A 22,217-nucleotide genomic window follows, 5' to 3' on the forward strand; every position below is an offset into this window, starting at 1 on the left:
ACGTCATTTTGAACGATGTGCTTCCAATGCTCTTAGGTGATTTTAACCACATGAGAAAGAAAATTTTATAAGGGACATAAAACTTAAAATTTTTTAATAATGTTCAACGAGTTACTTTTCGTATCACGATCATGTAAGCCCACACAAATGTTTCCACTTAAGTTCACGTGATAAAGTGACTAATAAGTAACTTCTCACAATTGAATTGACAAGAATTGAAAAGCGCATCAGCCATTGTATGCTATCTTAAAGCAATACCGATTTTTTAATAACCATACAGTCTTCAACACTCAGATTTTCAGTGCTGAAATAAGTCGAATACGAAGGTAAACCGTGCCTATGAATAATTATTCTTGTTGGTTTTTTGTATGAATAGCGTTACAATAGTGTCTTCCTATGTCAAGAACTTGCTTTAAAGTTTTTTCTCTCTTTTTGATAGTTTATTGGAGCAATTGAGCGCCGATCGCATCGGAATTGCATTGGTTTTGCTCACTTTGCTCTGTGATTGGTTCAGAAAACTCGCGCCACTTTCTTGACCAATCAGATGCAAAACTGACACCAATCATGACCTGGGTCGCGTGCGTTTTCCCGCGCTTCACGCGGTTTGCTTGTTTTTACTTTGAGTTTTCATCAGCTCTTCAAGGTATTTTTCCTCTCTTTTGATTGGCAGTTGAAATTTCTTGTTTTTGTTTTTTTGTTTTTGTATTTTTTCTTTTTTACGACATACATTTGATCAAGAAGCGGCTTTTACTTAAAAATTCGTATAAGGAAAGGCATAAGACATAGTAGATCCTAAAAATTTAAGTTACAAAAGCAGAGTAGAGAGAAAGCTTGCGTCGAGAAAGACTGAATTGGGACCTCAATATTCGGGATGAAAAATATTTGTTTTAAGGGGATTTTGAAGTTGTGCTTCTTTGCCAAAAATGGAATTATAAATATTAACGGACACGTTTGTAGATAAGATAAGGGGATAAATAAATGGAATTCTACATATACATTTACACTAATCTAACAAGAAAAAAGACTTCTGAAGAAACAATATTTTATTGGCAAGCCTCGGCGAAAAGCGCCTATAATTTTCTTTAGGCTTATAGATCTATTTTAAAAAAAAAATTGACAAACGATAATGCATATTTAAAACCATGGTAATGATTTTGAGTTTTACGTAACTGTACATTAAATTTCGTCAAAGCAGGTGAGATGAAACATTTCTGCTGTGTATATACCCATTAATTTAGAATAAATTTATGAAGAAGCTTTCAATTTCTGTGAGATAATTTCTTCTGCGTGAGAAATGTTGGTTCACTCAGAGCGAGTCCTTGTAAGGCAGCCCAGAAAAAAAAAGCGATAAAGCAAACTGGTACAGAAATCTCTCGCTTTATCGCTAATTATTTGTCTGTTTTTCTATCACTTCAAACACGGAGGTAATTATAATAATTTTCGAGGTGACTTCTCAGCCTATGTTAGCTGCAAATATCAGCAACAGCAAAAAGGTGATTGTCTCTTTCTTCATCCTTCAGAGGTTCGATAGGTCGTCCACAAAAGACATCTTTGTCTTTGTAATATAACCTGACAGAGGACGAAGAAACAAGGAAATTGTTAAAGGAAAGTATTCATTGGTTTTGTTACGAGCGTGGAAAAAAAATAGCAACAATTAAGTTCCCTACATGGGCTGGAATCTCAGACATTCGGATTTCGAGCTACGATTTTCTACCACTGAGCTACAGTAGTAAAGATCTTGATGAGGTGAGCTTGGTTGTTGCTAAGTTCACGCGAGAACCTAAGGAATTGTTAAAATTTGTTAAGACGATCACGTAAACATCGCAACAACCAAACATAAATACTTAGAAAATGCGCAATATAATTGGTTGTGTGATAAGACTATATAAATTGCCCCTTTTGGCTTAATATTGGAAAATTTAAGACGCGTGATATCATTTGTATTTTTTTTTTCATTTAACTGCATTTATGGCGTAATTTACCTGGCTAAAAATGTCATTTACAATAGATGAGACTTGAAGAAACTATTTTCAAAAAGAAAGAGAAAATATGTTCGCGTGCTTCGAAAAACCATGGAGCTCAAAGCGGCGGGTTTAGCAAGAATGAATGAATATGGAATGAATACCTGCATTGTTTCGGAAACGATCGTAAAAGTTTCGAAGATATTAGAAAGTAGCTTAGAAACACTCCTCTACGAACGCATTTCTGTTAGCAGTACAGTTGAGCCCTGATAACTCGAACCCTAGGTAACTCGAATTCCCCGCTACCTCGAAGAAAAACTGATTTCCCTTGGATTTGCCTCTACATTTACTGTAGTTTTAGCCCCTATAACTCGAAACCCCGATAATTCAAAATTCCCGCTAGCTCGAAGCGTTTTACTTCCCTTCCGGTCCTTTTTTTAGTCGTAGTAGTAGCAAGTAGGAATATTGTAAGAAATATACAACTTTTTTTAGAGACATCTGAACGTGAGTAATTATATAACGGACAAGTAGATGAATAAAATATTTACAGTATGATGTAATACAAAAGCGGGTATTAATAACAGCGCGACAACAAACATGAAATTAAAGGTGTGAACTAAAATGCTAGAAAAGTGTTATAATGCTGTAATTGTTTGTTAAGTTCAGGTTTGATCTTATTTATAAAAAAAGCTTCTTTGAGTTTTAAATCAATTGAGTTGTTGGCGCGTTTTTATTTTTAAAATTATCAACATCTTGATACACAGGAGCTGGTCAAGACCGATTTCCAACGTTTTACGGGAATTGGTAATTTTATTAGGGCAAACAAGGAACAAACAAAAGTGTACGTGACATACAAACAACCAGGCTGCCAAAAGACCGTAATTTGAAAAATGCATTGTAGACCTCTGTCGAAAATAAATTTGCATCTTTCAAATTTGCGCGGGAGAAGATAGGTTATTGAGCGTGGAAGGAGATGGCGGATTCTTTTAAACTTCCATCTCTGACCAGAAAACAGCGACGTGAATTTGGTAATTTTATTAGGGCAAACAAGGAACAAACAAAAGTGTACGTGACATACAAACAACCAGGCTGCCAAAAGACCGTAATTTGAAAAATGCATTGTAGACCTCTGTCGAAAATAAATTTGCATCTTTTAAATTTGCGCGGGAGAAGATAAGTTATTGAGCGTGGAAGGAGATGGCGGATTCTTTTAAACTTCCATCTCTGACCAGAAAACAGCGACGTGAATTTGAGTTTCCAGAGTTCTCGTGGAGCTCTGTAAAAATTAAAGAAGAGCTTGGAAGCAGGACATTTGGGACCGTCTATTTGCCTGACTTTACATTTGCTTCTTCTCCTAAGTTAAAGATGAATAAAACACTGGAGTCTTATGTAAGCGCCATGTACTTGAAATGTTTTCCAGATTTGTTATAGTAACTGTACATATCTGGACCGACCTTTTTCAGTTAACTCAAATACGTGAAAAAGTGAATACTCTGCTTCAAGCAAACACGTGAAAAAGAGTGAAGAAGGTCGCGAGAAAGAAATTAAACACGGATAATTTTCAGTGTTTGAATTGGTAGCTAAAAATCCATGTTTTACAAATCCGTGTTTTACAAATCCATGTTTTACAAATCCATGTTTTACAAATCCATGTTTTACAAATCCAGTCCATATTTTACAAATCCAGTCCATGTTTTACAAATCCAGTCCATGTTTTACAAATCCAGTCCATGTTTTTACAAATCCAATCCAGTCCAGTCCAGTCCATCTCACGTTAAGAATTCCATTCCTTTTTCTCAGTTTCTAAGACTGGGGCGGATCTAAGGGTGGTTCGGGTGGTTGGGTCGAACCTCCTAAATTTTCCCTCAGAACGCTGGAAATCATGTTTCCGAAGACCTAATTTTCAACATCTCAGACCCCTCCGGAGGGGGACAATTCTCCGAACCCCCCTTGACTAAATCCTGGATCCGCCCCAGTAAGACTTTGTCGTTTATGTAGTGACTCTGATTTCCACCACAAATCAGAGTCAATAAGCCAGTTTTTCGATAAACGTGGTTACCCTGATTCTGTCGTTCAAGCGGGTTACTACCGCGCCCAACTTATTGATCGACATTCAGCACCACAAACGTCACAAAAGGAAGATTCCGACTGCATTCCATTCACTCTCACGTTTCACCCTCACAACCACTCAGTCAAATCCATCATTCTTAAAAACTTTAAATTACTTCAAAACGATCCAGAGACAAGCACTATCTTTTCGCAGCGCCCGCTCATTTCATTCAAACGCGACAAAAACATAGGCAATTTTTTGGTCAGAAGTTCTTTTCAGACTAATGACCAACCAGGCACTTTTAAATGTGCTCGTGCACGATGCAAAACGTGTCCTTTCATTCACAACACTGAGAAAATATCGGGACCCAAAAGATCCATTAAGATCACCAATCACTTCACGTGCACCTTCGCCAATGTAATCTATTGCATAACTTGCACTTATTGCAAAAAGATTTACATCGGCGAAACAGGCAGAAGACTAGGTGACCGATTCCGAGAACACCTTCGCGACGTGGAGAGGATTGACAAGGACACATCGAAACCAGTGGCTAGACATTTTAATCTACCTAATCATTCTAAGCAACATATGGCAATCTGCGGTCTTTCCTTACACTTAGGTAGCACGGAAAGCCGTAAAACTCTTGAACAAAAGCTCATCTTTCAAACCGGCAGTCTAAATCCCACAGGTATCAACGAACGCTTTTCATTCCACTACTTTATTCGTGTTTTTCTCGTTGCCACGTTCCCACCAATAACGTAGCTCCATTTTTTGCCTTTAAAAGCACACACAACCCACAATTCCTCTATTCGCCCCGACGAAGGGCTAACGCTCGAAACGTCAGCTTTTATAATCGTAACGGTGGCCAATTTACCATTTCAACTTTGTCGATATATTCAAATCAATCCAGTCCATGTTTTACAATATGCCAAAAAGAAATAATGGTGCGTAATCTGGAATCGATCTATTGTTTGTCATTACTTTCTCTTGTTTTATTTTGTCGTTTTTGTGCTCTTTTTGCAATGAAACATGTAAAAGCATAAAATCTCTTTAATCAAGTGTTTCTCGTCTTTTTGGTCGAAACCCCGATATCTCGAAGCAAATTCATTTCCCTTTGACAATTCGAGTTACCAGGGTGCAACTGAAGTAGTTTTAACATTGAATTTTCAATGAATCTATCATGAACGCAACACATCTATCGCTACTGCGCGATGAAGGTATTTGAGTCAAGTACCTGAAATCGTGGCCCTTGAGGCTCCTAAACCGCTCGTGTTCCTGATCTTGTATTGGAACCTTATTCTTCTCCAGGAGCCAGCCCTCGTTCTCAAAAGGTCCCGGATAAAATCCCGAGTTCCCTTCTTCCTTGTGGTCCCTTACAATGGGAACTAACTTCCCAGTTTTCCTTGCGGGAGTATCCACACTAGGATTCATAACCACAGCTAATGGTGGAATCTCCTCCAAAGTGAGTCCTTCTCTAGAAAGCGAGAATTTTTGTGGGTTATTTTTTAAAAGTCCTTCTAATTTTGCGAGTTGGTTCGAAGCTTTAGCGCCTTTATCTCTGAGTTCTGTCTCTGGTAGACAACGATGCATACGAAATATTGTATCGTCCACAACAATTTTGTTTCTCCATTGGCGCGCAGTCTCCATGGCAGCATCGTCTTGTTCTTGTTCTTTGGTGTCGCCGGCGGTGTGAACTGACAAGCATGGATTTTTGTCGAAAAACGGAGGAGGATGGGGTAGTAAATTTACATCAGCATCTCGATAATCCCAGGGGAAGTTTTCCCTGATTAAGAAAGAACACAAAAGTTAAATTGCTAGAGAAGACCAAAATAGAAATTTGGTAACGTTTCTAACTCTAAGGCTCCGTTCAAAGTGATTCTAACTTTTAGGTCTGTGGAATTAACCCTAGCGTGTGACCATCAACCAAAAAGCTACGAAACAGTACAAGTCGTTGGACAAACTTACCTATCTACCGTTGGTTTCAGAATGTTGGCGTGTAAAATGTTCTCTTTCCATGGCTAGAATGGTAATAATAATAAAAGAAACATTACGCGAAGGATATCTGATGTCTCCCCTTAATGGAAGAGACAGGGTGAGAAAGATCAATGAGTCACATCGTAAAGAGTTATCTCAACGAGCCAGTCAACGACAAAGGTGAATTTATCACTTAGCCTTTGAAATAGTCACGTGACATGGAGAATTTGTTTATCAAGGGCTTCTACTTTGAGCGATCATTTCCTTTATTCCTGTGAACTCAATACTTGATTTAGCAGTGATGCCGTGGGTTAAATAAGAAGCTGGCAACTCCAAGTGGTCAAGGATGAAATTACCATGAAAACGCCCAAAGGGTTAGTCAGCGCGTGGAATTTACAGGGTTTTACACACATACAACTATTGCAAAACCCTTCGAGGAAAGATCATAAATACGAATAAGGTTCGTCCTTGTGTGTTTCCATACCTTGCGAAGTTCGTCTACTCGGGCCGAGTCGGGCTTCTTAGGGTGAATATTTGATACCAATGAGGTCTTTTTTCCAGGGAATATAAATCCGTTTTCTGTTCTCCACAGTTTCTTAGAAGAAAGAAGATCTTGCTTCTTGACTGTTTCTGGATGAATGGGAAGAACTGTGGCCGAGTTGTACTCTGGGCAGTAGGTAAAACGGCGATCTCTTTCCTTTGAGAAAGGGAAAAAAATTGATAAGTCAATAGACACTCGATTGTTCAGGCTCATCTATTGAATTAAGAAATGACAAGTCAAAACGAATTTAACACAGGAAGAAACACGTTTAAGTTATAACGGAAACGCGTTTAAGACACGGTGGAAACGCGTTTAAGTTGCAGTGAAAACGCGTTCATGACAAAATGGAAACGCATTTAAAACGCGTTAAAACAAGATTAATAGGTAGAGTTTGATTTGCCTGGGACTTATGCAAGAGTTCATGTCTTCCTTCCCATTGTTCTCACACACACGCACACAACTCGGTTCTATAATTAACAAAATGCACAGTACTTTTTATTATTTTGCACATGTTTCAGAATGTCAGTTCATATTACACGGACGAACTGGAGAATTGGTTTTTCGTGTGAAGTGTAAACTGTTAAGTGTGTACTGAGAAGTGAGAGGTGTCAAATGTGAAGTCTGAGATGTGAAGCGAAGTGGGAATTCTGAAATGTGAAATATGTGGTGTACAGCGGAAAATGGAAGAAAGTGATAGCTTTAAAAATATCGTTCAAGCACTAATTCATTTTCAAAAATCGTTAACTGACAAGAAGAAAAAAAAAACAGGGGTAATAAAAAACAAATCAAATACCTTTTCAAGTGCGTGTCTTAGCTTTTCTTTAGCCAGTTCTGTAGAATTCAAGGTCTGTATACTGTAGTTGTGTGCGGTTTCCTGATGCAGCTCAGTCATATCCACGGCGATGGTCTGCGGTCTTCTTTTTGGTTCTTTTGCCTGTGTTTTCAGCTAAAATAAATGTATTAAACAGCAGTTAAAGTAAATTTTAACTGAGTGTCGAAAATAATCCGGGACTGCACTAGTTTTGCTTTACTTCGCTCTGTGATTGGTCCAAAAAAACTCGCTGCTTTAGGCAGTTAAGTTGTTCTTACTTTGAGCTCTGATTGACCCCAAAAGATATTATCCTTTCTACTGATTAGTGGTTGTGATTACTTTGGTTTTGGTTTTAAGACGCTTAATCGAAAAGCACTCTAAAATCACGGGTTATTTGCGAAAATTCAAAATGACGCCATTTGGTAAATATCATAAAAGCCAGAAATTTTCATTTCAGAAAAATATTCCACAGTGACTTAAATTGACTTACTATGTTCTCTCTGATGAAGTCGTGTTTTACCAGAGTTCTTCCTCTTTCTTTAACCAGCGCGACGTAATCTGAATTGTAAAGTGACAGGGGCGTCCATGGTCGAGTAGTCCTGGGTCTTGGTTCCTCCAGAAGTTTACCTGAAGCAGCCTCCTCAATTTGAGATCCACTACTGGATTCAAGGTCTAACAGTAGAGGTTGGAGAGAAATTAATTTTCACTGCAGAAATCCGTTCAAAAGGATCTCCCTTGATATTGAAATCAGAGACAGTTATAAAAAGTAGAGAAGTGACCGCATAAGGGCTCTGATACCTTTAATTAAGATTAGAGAAAGTATCATATTAGAAAAAGCGTGACGTTGAGGTAACACAACTTGGCATCAAAGAAACGGAGCGTGACATCATTATTGCACGTCACAGGAGACTAGAGAACGTCCCACAACTTTCAAGCAAGTGTAGCTTGAAACAGGAAAATTTTCCAAGTGGAAAGGAGATTTTGATATCCTTGAGGCCACAAGAATACACTGAAAGGCAGTCGTGTAATCCAAGAAGAAATAGGCATAAGGGTAGAAGAGAGAAGATCTGGAAAATTGAAGAGTAAAGAAGAGTGAGTGAGTTTCATCGAAACAAGAAAGTGCAATTCCCTAGTTAGTGAAGGTGATGAGGAAAACAAGTAAAACAGGATACAATGAGCCAGAATACACAAGGGTCTTCGCTGCGCGCGCAACGAGCTCCGCGATTAATACGATCAGAAAGACGAAAGACGAAAGGGCCGCAAACAAGGAGAAAGACCTTAATTTCGAATATTAATTAGCAGCTAAAGACAGGGAGTTTCTTTGGGGGTGGGCGTGCTTTTCATCAGTGATCGGAGAAAGGAGTGGGTGGGGTATTACCGGATGCAATGATCATAGTGACCTGGTGACTAACGTACAACGTACCTCCAAAATCTTCTGCGGTCAGTGGAACTCCAAATTCGCGGCTCATAGAAACGATCATGTCAGCGGATGGGAACAAATCATTTCGACACACTTCGCGGAGTTTTGAGAGCTTCAACACCTACGAAAATTGAAGCACAAAAAGGGGTCTTTGAAAACAACCATTAAATCAGCGATCGGCCAGTTTTCTGCTCTGAAACTCTGAAGGGCCTTAACACCTAAATACCTATGGAATGCTGCATTTCTAGGAAAGGGCGAAAGGACTTCATATAACTAAAAGATTTACCCACTGAGTTCGATATAACGAAGATGGTAAGTGACTGTTCGAAGAAGAAGAGTGGGGCGAGAAGGCTGTATATGGTCACGAAAAACTGGGAACTTCTTGCTCAGTACCACTTTTAGTTTTTGTTTAATCATTTTATCCCCTCTTTTGCAGTTCGCGCACGACTGACTAGGAATCATTTTCTGCATGTTGTCAAAGGTCTCTAAGTCAAACAAAGATTTCAACAACCAACCTGATCAAGTTTTGCCAGCGCATCAAAACAAGGTTTGGGTACTAGGTCCCTAACATATAGCAAAGGATTCTGGACTATGACTTCCAGAGGCTCGTGAAGTCTGACCCGGCACAAATCTACATCAAGCGCGGCATACAGCCGCTCATGGAACCTCAGGTCGGAGTTGTAGAGAACGTTGAATTTTGTGATATCTGAAGGAAAACAATTTATAGAGCGTAAGTAAGGTTCAAACGCCAGCGGGTAGTACAGTGCCTTGAATCTGTGAAGCTTGGTTAAGTTGAATGCTGAACACAATCCCTTCACTACCATAAGTGAACGAGAAAGAATTTCTCCAATCAATATCAAGCAGAAAAGTGATGAGTTTCATAAAAAAAAAAAAATAAACTAAGGGATTATCAAATGTTCCAGTACCAAATTCTCAAAATTAACATCCTAAGAATTCTATGGTAGACAGTTAGGAGAATCACTAATGAGATGTTAATAAAGGAAGGTTAAGGCATGTAGTGTATATATCTTATTAACCAAGCGCGAGGGCCGTACTGGGAGAATATCGGCCCGAGATCTTGACAGTACGGACCGAGCGTAGCGAGGTCCGTACAAAAAAGACCGAGGGCCGATATTCTTCCAGTACGGTCCCGAGCAAGCTTGGTTAATAAGAGATTTATTATACGACTGAAGTTCAAAGGACGCAAGTGCGGTATCATTCGGTACAGTGTCCGGTCCAATTCTGAGAGAATATTGACCGGCAATAGAGCATTTTGATTGGTTGATTTTAGTTATTAGCCCTCTGACTGCCCGAGTCGTGTAATAATATCTTAATTACCTTCCTCTTGTGGTCTGGGAAGTTCTTCCCAAAGTCGTCTAACTCCTTTTTCTGCCAGGCCTTCCAACACAAACAAATGATACTGGCCGTCTAGAACCTGTGAAACAAATGGCAGGGGAAAATGAAGTTACGTTCTTCTCTACAGTGCATGTAAAAAAAGAAATGCAAAACAGTCCCAAATTAAAAGAGAGCATCTTCAAATTGTTAAGAGAGGATTTCGATCGGGCGCCGTAAAACCAAAACCAGAACTATCGCAACAGCAAATTAGAACAGAGAAAAATCTAACAAGAAACAATTGAGAACATAGGGAGAAACGAAAGCGCGGGAAAACGTGGGGCGAAACCAAAGCAGTTGTTAATTACTTACACTCAATTGATTACGACACTCAATTAAACATTGTTCTGATAGTCAATTCTTTCCAAACCATTGTTGACTACATTTTGGGCTGTTGAATTGAACAACAAAAAATTCAGACTCACCTGAAATCCCGTGATAATATCCAGTTTCTTATTCGTTCGTTGTTCTCTGAAAAGAAGATATGAAAAGAAACATCTTGCACACCGATTCGACTAAACATTAATAAACAAGAAAGCTCTGATTCACGACACAAGGTACACCAAAAAGGGCTTAAAATCTTATTTTTCGAATCAACTTGCGTGCGCCAATGAGGGATGACAGTATCCCTTTATTCAATAAAGAAAAGCAACTAACTTTGATAATTTCTCTGAAAACTTACTTGGACAACTTGTATGTTGAGAGAGCAGCCTCGATCACATGCTGTGGTAGAGCAGCTAGTTCCAGTGCTTCCGCATTCACAGCTGTAATCTCAGATTGAAGTTGACGGAGGAAAGGAGCATTCTTGTATTCGAAAATATAGATAACACGACCGTATGGGCACTGGGGAAAGATAAGAGGAACGTTGTTATTTGGCATTTTACATTGGTAATGGTTGTTAGCTAAGGGAAATATAGATAACACGACCGTATGGACACTGAGGAAAGATAAAGGGAACGTTGTTATTTGGCATTTTACATTGGTAATGGTTGTTAGCTAAGGGAAATATAGATAACACGACCGTATGGGCGCTGAGGAAAGATAAAAGGAACGTTGTTATTCGGCATTTTACATTGGTAATGGTTGTTAGCTAAGGGAAATATAGACAACACGACCATATGGGCACTGGCATTTTACATTGGTAATGGTTGTTAGCTAAGGGAAATATAGATAACAGGACCGTATGGGCACTGAGGAAAGATAAAAGGAACGTTGTTATTTGGCATTTTACATTGGTAATGGTTGTTAGCTAAGGGAAATATGGATAACACGACACCGTATGGGCACTGAGAAAAGATAAATGGAACGTTGTTATTTAGCATTTTACATTGGTAATGGTTTTTAGCTAAGGGAAACGAGTTCTATTCATCTTCCCTAATGCAATACAAGCTTTCTGGTGGTACAAACTGTACAAATTATCGTCATCATATTTTCAGACTTAGGTTAAGTATTCATCTGTTTTTCAATTTTATCCTGAGCGCTGACGAGAAAATAAGAAACCTGCAAACGCTCAAGTAAAAGAACTCGTTGAGTTATCAAAGGGAAAAATAGATCCCTGAAGGAAATCATTTCCACGGAATTTTCTCTCTATATCCTCTTACCATTTCCTCTTCAGTAGATTCTTCAGTTTTTTTCTCTTCTTCAGTGGCATTCAAGGGGTAAACCAGGTTGACCTTAATCTTCAGTTCGCTACCAGCCTCCAGATAGTTAGCCACGGGCATAGGTTTGTCCTCTGAAAGATAATCAGATTCCACAACAGATACAGATATAAAAGACTGCAGTCAGACTTACTCGAATAGTGGGCGGAGCCTAACCCAGTTTCTCAAAAAATGAGGCAACAACGGCCTTTGTTACACCTTCCCACCATGGGATAATACTCCGTAACGGGTAACTCCCAAGGATAACCAAGGGATTATTAAGACCCTGCCGGTCCTAATTCCTGATTTCAGAGCAAGAATAGACTACGTAATGGGATGCGAGTTCATCGAACGTGACTCCCTCTTCCACTTAATTTCTTCAATTCTCCTGCAAGTTTGCCGAAGCTCATTCATACCCCTGGATAAAGAAAGGCATCGTGAGAGTTGGTCTCCCCATGAAAACAACACAAAGACCCAGCCAGACCGAGACCTCTCGATTCCGAATACAGCGAACTTACTGTCTTAATCTATCATTTACACAGTATCAAACCTGGTGCGTCCACATTTCCCGGCTGGCCCAATATAGGTCCGTCTGGTTTCTGAATCCCTGAGTGAGTATCCGGCAAAGGACAGCAATGGATGGGTGACCTTAAGTAAAGATACTTCTGACCGAGTAACAACCCTGACAGATCAAACTTGGCAATGCCGTACGGGTCCCATGGCTTACTACGGCTTGTGAACGGGTTGTGAGTGGTGCGACGACCTGAAATCAAAGAACAGTTATATGATAAGTACGGGGCTCCGCTGCGCGTGCTGCAGACTCCGCTATCAAATATTAAAGTCTACTTAAGTTTGAACTAAAATCTCCCGTCTAGTTCCCCACGTGGAATTTATCGTTTCTCGCGATACACTTCTTGTTTTTCTCGAGAGGCGTTGGGTTTGTCGCATGACGTTTCTTGTTATTCGCGTTTCTAGTCAACGTACCATGTTTTAGGCGGAATGATTGTTGTATCTCGCTAGACGTTTCTCATTTTGAGAAGAAGATTCTTGTTTCTCGCCAAACGTTTCTCAATAGATGTTTTTCGCCTTTCGCGAGACACCTCCGATTCTCTTATGCGTGTTGTATAACGAGTGTTGTATAATGTGTTTTGTCTAAAGCGTTTTGTGCAAGGCCAGTTTCTAACTGTGTTAAGCGGGTTGCGATTCTTAAACAAGAAAGAAGGAATCTCCTCTTCTTGAAAACTCCAATTATCATACCTGCCACCAAACTAACATTATTGATCATCTCATCCTCTGGGTTCTCACCAAACAAACTGGGCTTAGGTTTCTTATGTTCGATTTTACGGTCCCTGTCGTGGACCTCAATTTGGAAATGGGGCCCTTGAAGGTACTCTGCGAGACCACTTTTGTCTAATGTCCCAAGAAGGACCACATTCACATCTTCCCAGAAGACCTCACTCCCATGTTCCCTTCCAACGCTCTCGTGTAGGGGCTGTTTGTAGAACTGGTAAGAAACATGCACTGGTTTGCATCTGTAAATAAAACGTGAATAATGGATCAAAATGATGCAAAACTAGCACTTTTTGAAGACCGCCTCCCGGTTAGCTCAATGGATAGAGCGCTGGACTGTTGTGCGGGAGGTCGAGGGTTCGAGCCCCGGCCGGACCAACACTCAGGGTCTTAAAATAATTGAGAAGAATTTGCTGCCTTTCTATAACATCAAGAAATGGTTAGATATTCTAGTCTTCTCGGATAGGGACGAATAAATGAAGGTCCCGTCTTCTGCAGGGTTGGGGTAGGAGACGTCAATTTCCCACACACGAAATTACTGTGTGATGGATGTCCTCCCCTGGGTGGGATGGGTGGGTTTACAGAGGGCCATGTGTTAGAAAACTCTTTACTGGGTTAATCATGTATTTACCCTCTTGAAATAAAGAACATTGTATTGTATTGTATTGTATTGTACCTTTCCTTGAGGGACGCAATATATAGCTTTGTGCCAAAAACATACTAAGAATTTTTCTCTATTTTATTCGCAGTCCGAGAGGAATTCTAAGTTGCCGAGACGTTTAAAAACGTCCCAGCAACACAGAATTCCTCTCCGACTCGTACCAGTCTTTATCCACCAACTAAATTTTACAACCACACTCACTTTGCCCTGAGCTGCATATACGTCATGGGTTTACAAGGCAGTTCACTTGCCGATGACACCCTTATCACCATAGGGTTGAGCTCTCCCTTCTGAACTTCGGACAGAAGATCACTGTCAAGTGACACAGACAACAGTAACTCCTCTACACCGCCCGCAGGCTTGCCCAGTTTTGTCGTAATCGATTTTGCACCAGAGAAAAAAGCGTACATCTTTACCGAAAGGGAGGCAGGTCCATGAGCTTTGGTGTGTGTTGCAGCTAGGGCAAGTTCTTTCTTGGAAGTGCTGGCCTTTGGAATCGATGATTTCTTTTCTGTTGAGAAGCAAAACATTTGAACCACTGCTGAGGTTTCAATAACTTTTTCGATAAGTGGTGGCCGATAGTGTAATAGAAGGACAATGGCGACGAAAATGTCGATTAAAACAAGAATTTAACTTGACAGGAAGAAGTTTGCGAATGGCTGGATTCGTTTACTGTCTCTAACGGCACAGTTTTAAAACGCACGTGCAAAGCTATTACTCTTGCCAATAAGATACTTTGTTTTGCCAAGTCCCCACTGCCGTTGCCGTCGTGGTTTGCTTAAGGTCCCTCATAAGCGGCTGAGCCTAGAGAAAATGCCACTGGACGAAACCCAAACACGAAAGCCCGAACTTAGGCAGAACAAACGAAGGTAAGAGGTCTAACAGGCGGCAGGCTAAGTCAAAGTCGTAATTATAAATGACTTTCACATCATTGGTTCAGTGAATGACTGGCCGGCTGCAGGATGTGTTCTGCAACGCAGTAATTCAATGGTTCTAGCTTGATCAGTTCTTTGAGTAAGATACTAACTAAAAGGCACTTTTCGATTGGGTGTCATAAATCCAAATCCAATGTAGTCAAAACGGCCAATCAGAGGAAAGAAAAATACCTTTAAGAGCCAATTTTTCAAAGTTTGATTCTTTCAGTTTTTACATATGCTATTGAGGTCTGGGGGTGTGCTTTTTATGGTAAATATTTAAGTAGAATTGATAAGCTCTTTGCCAGGTGTTATAAGCTGGGTTACTGCTTAAAGCAACACAGTATTTTGGATATCCGTTGTAATAGAGATAAGAAATTATGGCAAGGAATCTCTTCCACCAACACTGCGTTGAGCGATCTCTTACCTCCCCACAGAACACGTTAGCTCCGACGAAGGGCTAACGCTCGAAACGTCAGCTTTTGTAATCATTACGGTGGCCAATTTACCATTTCAACTTTGTTGATATATCCAAATTATTTCGTTACTCCCACCGACGCAGCCCCAAACAGTTTCTTTCGAAACTATCAGCCTTTATTCAGTTGAGAACTAGGTCGCATAATTATATTTTGCCTAAGGTTCAGACAAGCCGTTTTAAATCAGTTTTTATTAATAGATGTCTTTTCAATAGTAATTAATACCTTTTCTTTTTCCTTATTCATTCTATTCATGTTAATTGTTGCACGTCTGTTTGCACAATAATTCTTTATAAAGACCTTTATTATATATGAAATCAAAGTAAAACCAAGCAAACTGCGTGAAGCGCGAGAAAAGGCGGGCGACCCAAGTCGTGATTGGTGTAGTTTTGCATCTGATTGGTTAAAAGAGTGGCGCTAGCTTTCTAGACCAATTACAGAACGAATTAAAGCAAAACCAATGTAATGCAAGGTAATTTTGGTTTTCTCAACTAAATTGATAATCAAACAACAACAAACATATGAAACATATGTGTGAACTGCGGTTATGAGACGTATATGAGAACGATCCTTCGCAGTAAAGCACTATTTGAGCAATAGTGAAAATCAGACCTGAAAAAAATTTCAGGCCTGTACGGGATTCGAACCACTGACCTCTGCGATACTGAGCGCTGCACTAGTATTGCAGAGGTCAGTGGTTCGAATCCCGTACAGGCCTGAAATTTTTTTCAGGTCTGAGCAATAGTGAAAATCAGACCTGAAAAAAATTTCAGGCCTGTACGGGATTCGAACCACTGACCTCTGCGATACTAGAGCGCTGCACTAGTATCGCAGAGGTCAGTGGTTCGAATCCCGTACAGGCCTGAAATTTTTTTCAGGTCTGATTTTCACTATTGCTCAAATAGTGCTTTACTGCGAAGGATCGTTCTCATATACATAAATTGATAATGTAAATTGACCACCGTAAAGAGCTTCAAAGCTGCCGTTTCGAGCGTTAGCCCTTCGTCAGAGCGTAAGGTCCAAGATCACTATCGACACTCATTTGAAAACTGCTCTAAGATAAAAGAAAATAGTGTAATCCTACTAGGAGATGAGAACCTTCTTTCTTACTTATCCCTTCCGGTTTTGGGCTGGATCCCTCTTTCCTCAACATCCCTTCCAATTTTGAACTGGATCTCTCTTTCTTGGACTGCGATCGTATTTGCCTCTGTCCTGACTGTTGAATTTCACGATCTGTCATTGGTGGAGTAACACCAGCCAAAGTTGCAAGGCGACTGAACTGTGGGGGGTCCTGTTCGTCCACCCGCACTTGAACTTTAACTCTGCTAGAGGTAACGGCAGCTGTTGATGAACTTGTTGTATAAGATAATGAACGAAATGTCTGTGGACAAGAAACGAAATGTTCCAGTCGTCGAGATTTTAAAAACTGTGTGAAAAATGCTCATGGGGACTAAATGGAGGTCAAAGTGGAAGTTAAAAACGCAAAATGTTGAACAGCATATTTAAAATCACATATGTCTGCAATTTGAGAGCCAAAACTTGTGCATGCACATTCAAGGAGAAATGCTCATTCCAAATACCATTATTTTGAAACACAGTGTTTGAAAACATAGCTGACAACCACATACAGTGTACATCTAACAGCTGTAATATAAAACTCTCTTGAACTTTGTATAGCCTCGTAGGGCTGGTTATTTACCCGAGGTCTAACCCAAACTGCGGTTTTACACAAGCTGTGGGCCTTAGGAATTCTCTATAACAGGGTTGATTTAATTTAAAAAATGTCTTTTTACTGTTAGCTTTCTGCCCTCATGATATTGTTTACAAAAATAAATGTTCAGATTAAAGAATCCGCTATACAACGCAGTTTTGTTAAACAACGGCTAACCTTTTTGTAAATAACTAGCCCTTACTGCCTCGATTGTGTTTCTCTTCTCTGCTTTAACCCCTGACATGACCATATGAGTAAGTTGGAAAACCTCTTGGGGTATTCTTTCCCTCACACCCCCTAAAGTTAAAGAAGTGGGGCCAACTTCTAGAATAAACACTGCCTTGAAGTAACCATTGGCTGTAGATGAAAATTAACCCCATCTAGGGATAGGGAAATAATAAATCCCTATCCTGATATGGGACAGAGCAACAAAAACCACAGGGATTATCATCAACTGTAAAAAGTTGTAAGTTGTATCAACTGTAAAGTTGTATCAACTGTTGTATCAACAGCTGTATCAACTGTAAAGTTCAAAGTTCAAGTAAATGAAGTACTTTCTGAGAGCAGAAAATCTTCCTCTGACTGGATAGTGACCACTTTTGAGGATAATTTCACAGGACTTCACGATATGGACCCTTTCCTCTCGAGAGCAAACTTACCGATGGCGCAGTGATGGCTCTATTGTCCAGAATGGACCCTGTGCCTAACATGCCATAAACAAGGCCTTGAGATGTGTTAGGATACCTCTTGGCCTCTTTGTCATCATCTTAAATGATTATAAAATATCAAGATTAGACATTAAAATAAACTTCTATTGTTATCCCAGTGCAAGGTTATACCAAACATGAACACCAATGGGGAGGAGGGGGGGGGGACACTTATAGTATCCTATTTCATGTACATGCAAATAAAAGGGAAAACTTTAAATCTTTCTTCTTGTTCAAGGAAATTTTGATGTTTTCATAAACTGAGAGAAAAAAAATAGTCGTTATCGATCCCAGTGCAAGGTTTGACCAAACATGATCCATAATATGCACTGGGTGGGTGACAAAGAGGGGAAACGGGGGGTCCTTATCATGTTTTACCTACAGGTAAATGAAAGGAAAAACTTCAAATCTCTCTTCTTGTGCAATGAAATTTTGATGTTTTCATAAACTAAGAGAAAAATTAACAGGTCAAATACACATACAGTGTATATTTTGAAGGTAAATCACACCTCAAACTTGTTGATAAATTCATGAATCACACTTACCTCTTTGTAAAGTTCACATTTTACAAATTGATTGATTTTAGCCTTATATAATCCTTATATAATCCTGTGTCACATACAAACCCTTTGCTACCTTCAATGGAGTGCTCTAATTTCAAGCCCTGGATGTGACAAATATCCCCTTTTCCTTTACATAGAAAGGATCTGAGGCCAATCCAGGTGTGGTTCGGGTGGTTTGGTTGAACCCTCCAAATTTCCCCTTAAAATGCTGAAATCATGTTTCCAAAGACCTAATTTTCAAAATCTCCCTCGGGAGCATACCCTTGGACAATTTGCTGAACCTCCCTTAATTAACTAAATGCTGAATCCACCTTTGAGGATATATGGGTGTGGCCCTCTTACACTCAAATGGCACAGTTAGTTTAACCCTGAGATATTGCTGAATCCCAGTACCACATTCAAGCTATTATTTTTCTGGCCCTGATGAGTCCAATAGAAGTGAAAGTCTAACTGAGAGAACCTTAAGAGATTCAAAGACGTATTCATTTATTTTCTTTTTAATCTGATTTTATTGAAAAGACTTCCCACCTGTGTGAACAATACGAGACTGTTTTGGCTGACTGCTTTCAAACAATAGCTTTTGACTATTAACAATCTGCATGACACCTCCACCTGCTGCTTCTAGATCCTCAGGACTTCTTGACGCAGGGAGCCTAAAGGCCTTAGGTCTATCAAAGCGTGCACGTGGTGACACCTTGTCTTTTGAGTCCCAGATCTTGAAATCCATCGTATGGACAAACAGCTGAAGTAGCAGTTCCTTGGTGACTGTGACAGTGTGACTACAACATAATTTTTGTGTGAAAAATCGATTTTAATTTTCAATTTGACAGTTGCAGAATGCATGCAAAAATTTTAATCAGAACCATAGCAAAGTTTGTCGACCTGCAGATCAGTGACTAGCATCTCAGTTGCCCACTCATAAAACAATGTGAGCCTCATGTTTCTAAATGAACAGAGTAATTGGATAGTTTAACCCTCTTATGCATAGCAGCAACCACCATCTAATTAATTTTTTCCTCATAATATATATCACACTTGAATCAAATGTGTAAGCTAAGAATAACGGGATTGATCACAAACTAAAGAAGCTGACTCAATCGTTAAACAAATTCTCCCCATCAGTATCTTGGGAAATGTATAAATAACAGCATGCATGGATAATACGTTTACTGATGTTAGGTTGTAAAAATTTAACACATTACCCTACAGCGCCCTACATGATTGTACAGTTTGTATGCATGCCTTTATTGAAAAGTGGCAGTCAAGAATGCCCATACAAGGGTTGCATGCCATGGCATTTAATGCCTCAAAGCCTGCAAGCCACAAAAGAGCCATGATGGTGATATATGTGATACTTAATATTGACTGAGTGAGGCTCAGACTGGAAGTGAAAATATTGTGCTCTTGATCATGATGCAGAGACCTCGATCATTGCACTTGATCTGTAGGTTACTACAGACCCAATACTGTCTTCCTGTCCAGCACTCCTGCCTAGTCAATAAGAGGACATAATGAAAGCTTTGCCTCTATAATTAGACAGATAAAGCCATTTGCACATATTGTTGTACAGAACCAGCAGATTGCCAAGGATCAAGTCCTACCAAAATTATGTGGGAACAATTGTCATGGAGTACTGCTTGTGATCAATTATTACCCAGGAAAGTCATTAATTAAAAGATATCCTTAGTAGTCAGAGCTAAACTTTGAAGGCAAGAGATTTAAAACCGCTAGCAAATGGCAGGTACATGCAAGCCCATCAACACTTTATAATAAAAATGAAGTATTTCGGCTTTCCCCACCTCCCTGAATGGGAGATCCCATTCAGGAAGGGGTTTGAAAGTGAAAAAAACTCCTTTTCACTTTCTGCTACTGACAGAAAACAGCAGGCACCCAATAAGCCATGCTTATGCTGTATTTATCTTGTGACAATAAAACTACATGTTACTACCAAAAAAGGATCATTGTGATAACTTTCAAACAACTTATAAGTCCAAGTATTACCCAATGTTCTGTTCAGCAAATGGCCGGAGTTGCTATCAACACTTTTTGACAAAAACAATACTGCAGCAACTACTCCTTTTGAAACTTTTTAACCCAAGCAGATTATGTCTACTTTCCACACCTCCCTGTATGGGATATTCCATCTATGGAGGAGAGGGAAAGTAAAAACACTCCCTTTTCACTTTCTGCTACAGAAAACAGCTGCACGTGCTTAAGTTAAACAAAAAGTCTTCAAGGTAATATGTTTTACTTAATATCTTCAGTTGTGACAATTAAACAGCAACAACAATCAACCATTGTGAAAGCTTTCAACCCACCTGTGGGTCCAAGTAACCCAAGTTCTGTCCTCATCTCGCCATGTCTTCAACACCTTGGAGTCACCCTCAGAATAGATCTTGGCTGCGATACCATAAGTTACAACATCTACCTTCACCGGCTCAGTTTCATTGGGAAAAAGTTTATACTCCAGATGATAATAATTTTGTGGTTTTGGTGCCTCAAATAACTTGCGCTTCCCTTTAGTGGTGGCAGTGCCCCGGTTTATAGCTTTAGGCTCGTTGTCATCTGGCAATTGAAAAGTAAATAAGATTTAATTTTCCCAATATCTCCACACTTTTCTAGTCAAAATTAAAAAAAAAATGTGAGAACAGCTTATTTTGTTCCTGAGAAAAAAGCCAAGCTCTTACCCCCCCCTGCAACATGAAAAAGAAAAATACTTTTCAAGGGGGGAAGCCTGCTCCACATCTGTAGTTTGATGGGGTTGGGTGAGGGATTTTGACACAATGTGGGTAAAACTCTTCAACTATTGCACTTTCCTTTAGGAGAAAGCCCTTTATGAAAGCATTCTTGTTGAATCACAAAACTACCCATTGTGGTAATTCTAATCTTATTCTCTAAAACTGTCAACAAGGTGAACTGTAGTAGAACTGTCTTCCATGTTTGCTCCAAATCGTCAACCATCAAGCATCATTCAAATATAAACACATCTTATATAAAAAGAAGTACATGTGGAAAATTTATTACTAAACGTTTTGATTATCAATGATACGCCTCTGTCCAATTTAAAAACATTAGGAGCCTGATGGAGACCGATTTAGGCCTGATTTAGACATCGAAGGCAAGACTAGAGTCTGGCAAAAACATTATTTGGCTCCCAACTAATGAGCCGGACAAAAGCTAAATTCTTGTCTGGGCCATGACTGACGTGGCCGTTCAAGGCTAACAGGAGCTCGTTGTCATCATCATCATTGTCTAGCTTGTTACATATTATTTTAACCTGGCACGTTCACGTTAAAACGAGTTATACTCAATTGTGAAGTGTGGATAAATAAATTACTTACTACTTATTTACTTAGCTAGACAAACGTCTCTCAATTACATTTTGATACAAAAAAAAACATCGAGCTTGCACTACCATAGCAATAATGATTTCACGAGTAAATGTAAACAATCTCTTTTGGTTATGAAGATAACAAATGATAGCAAATGAAACACGAGACCAGTAAGTTAGAAATTCGGAGGCTGAAATTTTTTTCAACATCGCATACCTGATGGAAAAGCTAAAGCTACCGTCAGAGTGAAGGTGACTTTGTGATCTCCCTCCTCTTTGTCCAATTTCACCTCCGAAACCATTTTTCACTGTTACTAAAATGTAAACGAGTGTATGATGAATTCCTCCAACAAAAGTTAATTTTCCAATATGCCCAAGATCACTTCAAATAAAACACGCTGCTTTGGAACGATCTTATGAAACCTCGATTCGCTTCTGAATTAACTCATTTACTCTTAAACAAAGATCTTGATCCCCAAAACTTTAGACTTCAGCTGTTTCTGGTCCCGGAAAGGCAAGCGGCCTTGAACAACAAGAAGTCTTAAAGTCAATTCTTCAACCATTGCTTCTTTGGCAGCCTGCGACGCTCCTCGCTGTTTTAAAAATCATAAGAACTTTTGCAGTCTTCCACAACGAAACAATGTCATCGTCAAATTCCTCTAAGGCTTCTCTTCCACCCAAAATCGCCTACAATTGGAATTCTGAAGTTTGTAGTCGAGGAGATCAAAGCTTCCACAGTTTGTTGCTATGCGGTTGCTAGGGAGGTAATTAGATTCAC

The 22,217-nt window shown here is 39.5% G+C and overlaps 2 protein-coding genes and 1 long non-coding RNA gene across 6 annotated transcripts in view; 1 reads left to right on the forward strand and 2 right to left on the reverse strand.

The window, feature by feature from the left end:
• The window catches only part of LOC111343984 (uncharacterized), a 12,288-nt gene extending 11,025 nt beyond the window's left edge, over positions 1–1,263 (forward strand). For all 4 annotated transcript variants that reach the window (XM_022951190.2, XM_022951187.2, XM_022951186.2 and 1 more), the window contains exon 5: positions 1–1,263. This exon is cut by the window's left edge and continues 1,025 nt beyond it. The gene's annotated coding sequence lies outside the window, so the exon portion shown is untranslated.
• On the reverse strand, positions 1,026–22,189 carry LOC111343983 (uncharacterized). The gene is made up of 20 exons (XM_022951185.2): positions 21,657–22,189; positions 20,427–20,673; positions 18,637–18,887; positions 17,498–17,604; positions 16,238–16,508; positions 13,939–14,248; positions 13,044–13,318; positions 12,337–12,549; positions 11,751–11,881; positions 10,832–10,992; positions 10,575–10,620; positions 10,096–10,192; positions 9,273–9,463; positions 8,761–8,878; positions 7,828–8,009; positions 7,320–7,472; positions 6,470–6,682; positions 5,977–6,029; positions 5,246–5,794; positions 1,026–1,569 (listed from the first exon to the last, which is right to left on the reverse strand). Exons 1-20 carry the CDS (start codon positions 21,739–21,741, stop codon positions 1,464–1,466), a joined length of 3,759 nt encoding a protein of 1,252 aa, XP_022806920.2. The 5' UTR covers positions 21,742–22,189; the 3' UTR covers positions 1,026–1,463.
• On the reverse strand, positions 15,302–16,231 carry LOC148730806 (uncharacterized). The gene is made up of 2 exons (XR_016001413.1): positions 16,064–16,231; positions 15,302–15,618 (listed from the first exon to the last, which is right to left on the reverse strand). It is a non-coding gene; the product is annotated as an uncharacterized LOC148730806 (long non-coding RNA).
• Positions 22,190–22,217: the final 28 nt, after the last annotated feature.

Source organism: Stylophora pistillata, chromosome 5 (genome assembly GCF_964205215.1).
Source record: "Stylophora pistillata chromosome 5, jaStyPist1.2, whole genome shotgun sequence".
NCBI lineage: Eukaryota > Metazoa > Cnidaria > Anthozoa > Scleractinia > Pocilloporidae > Stylophora > Stylophora pistillata.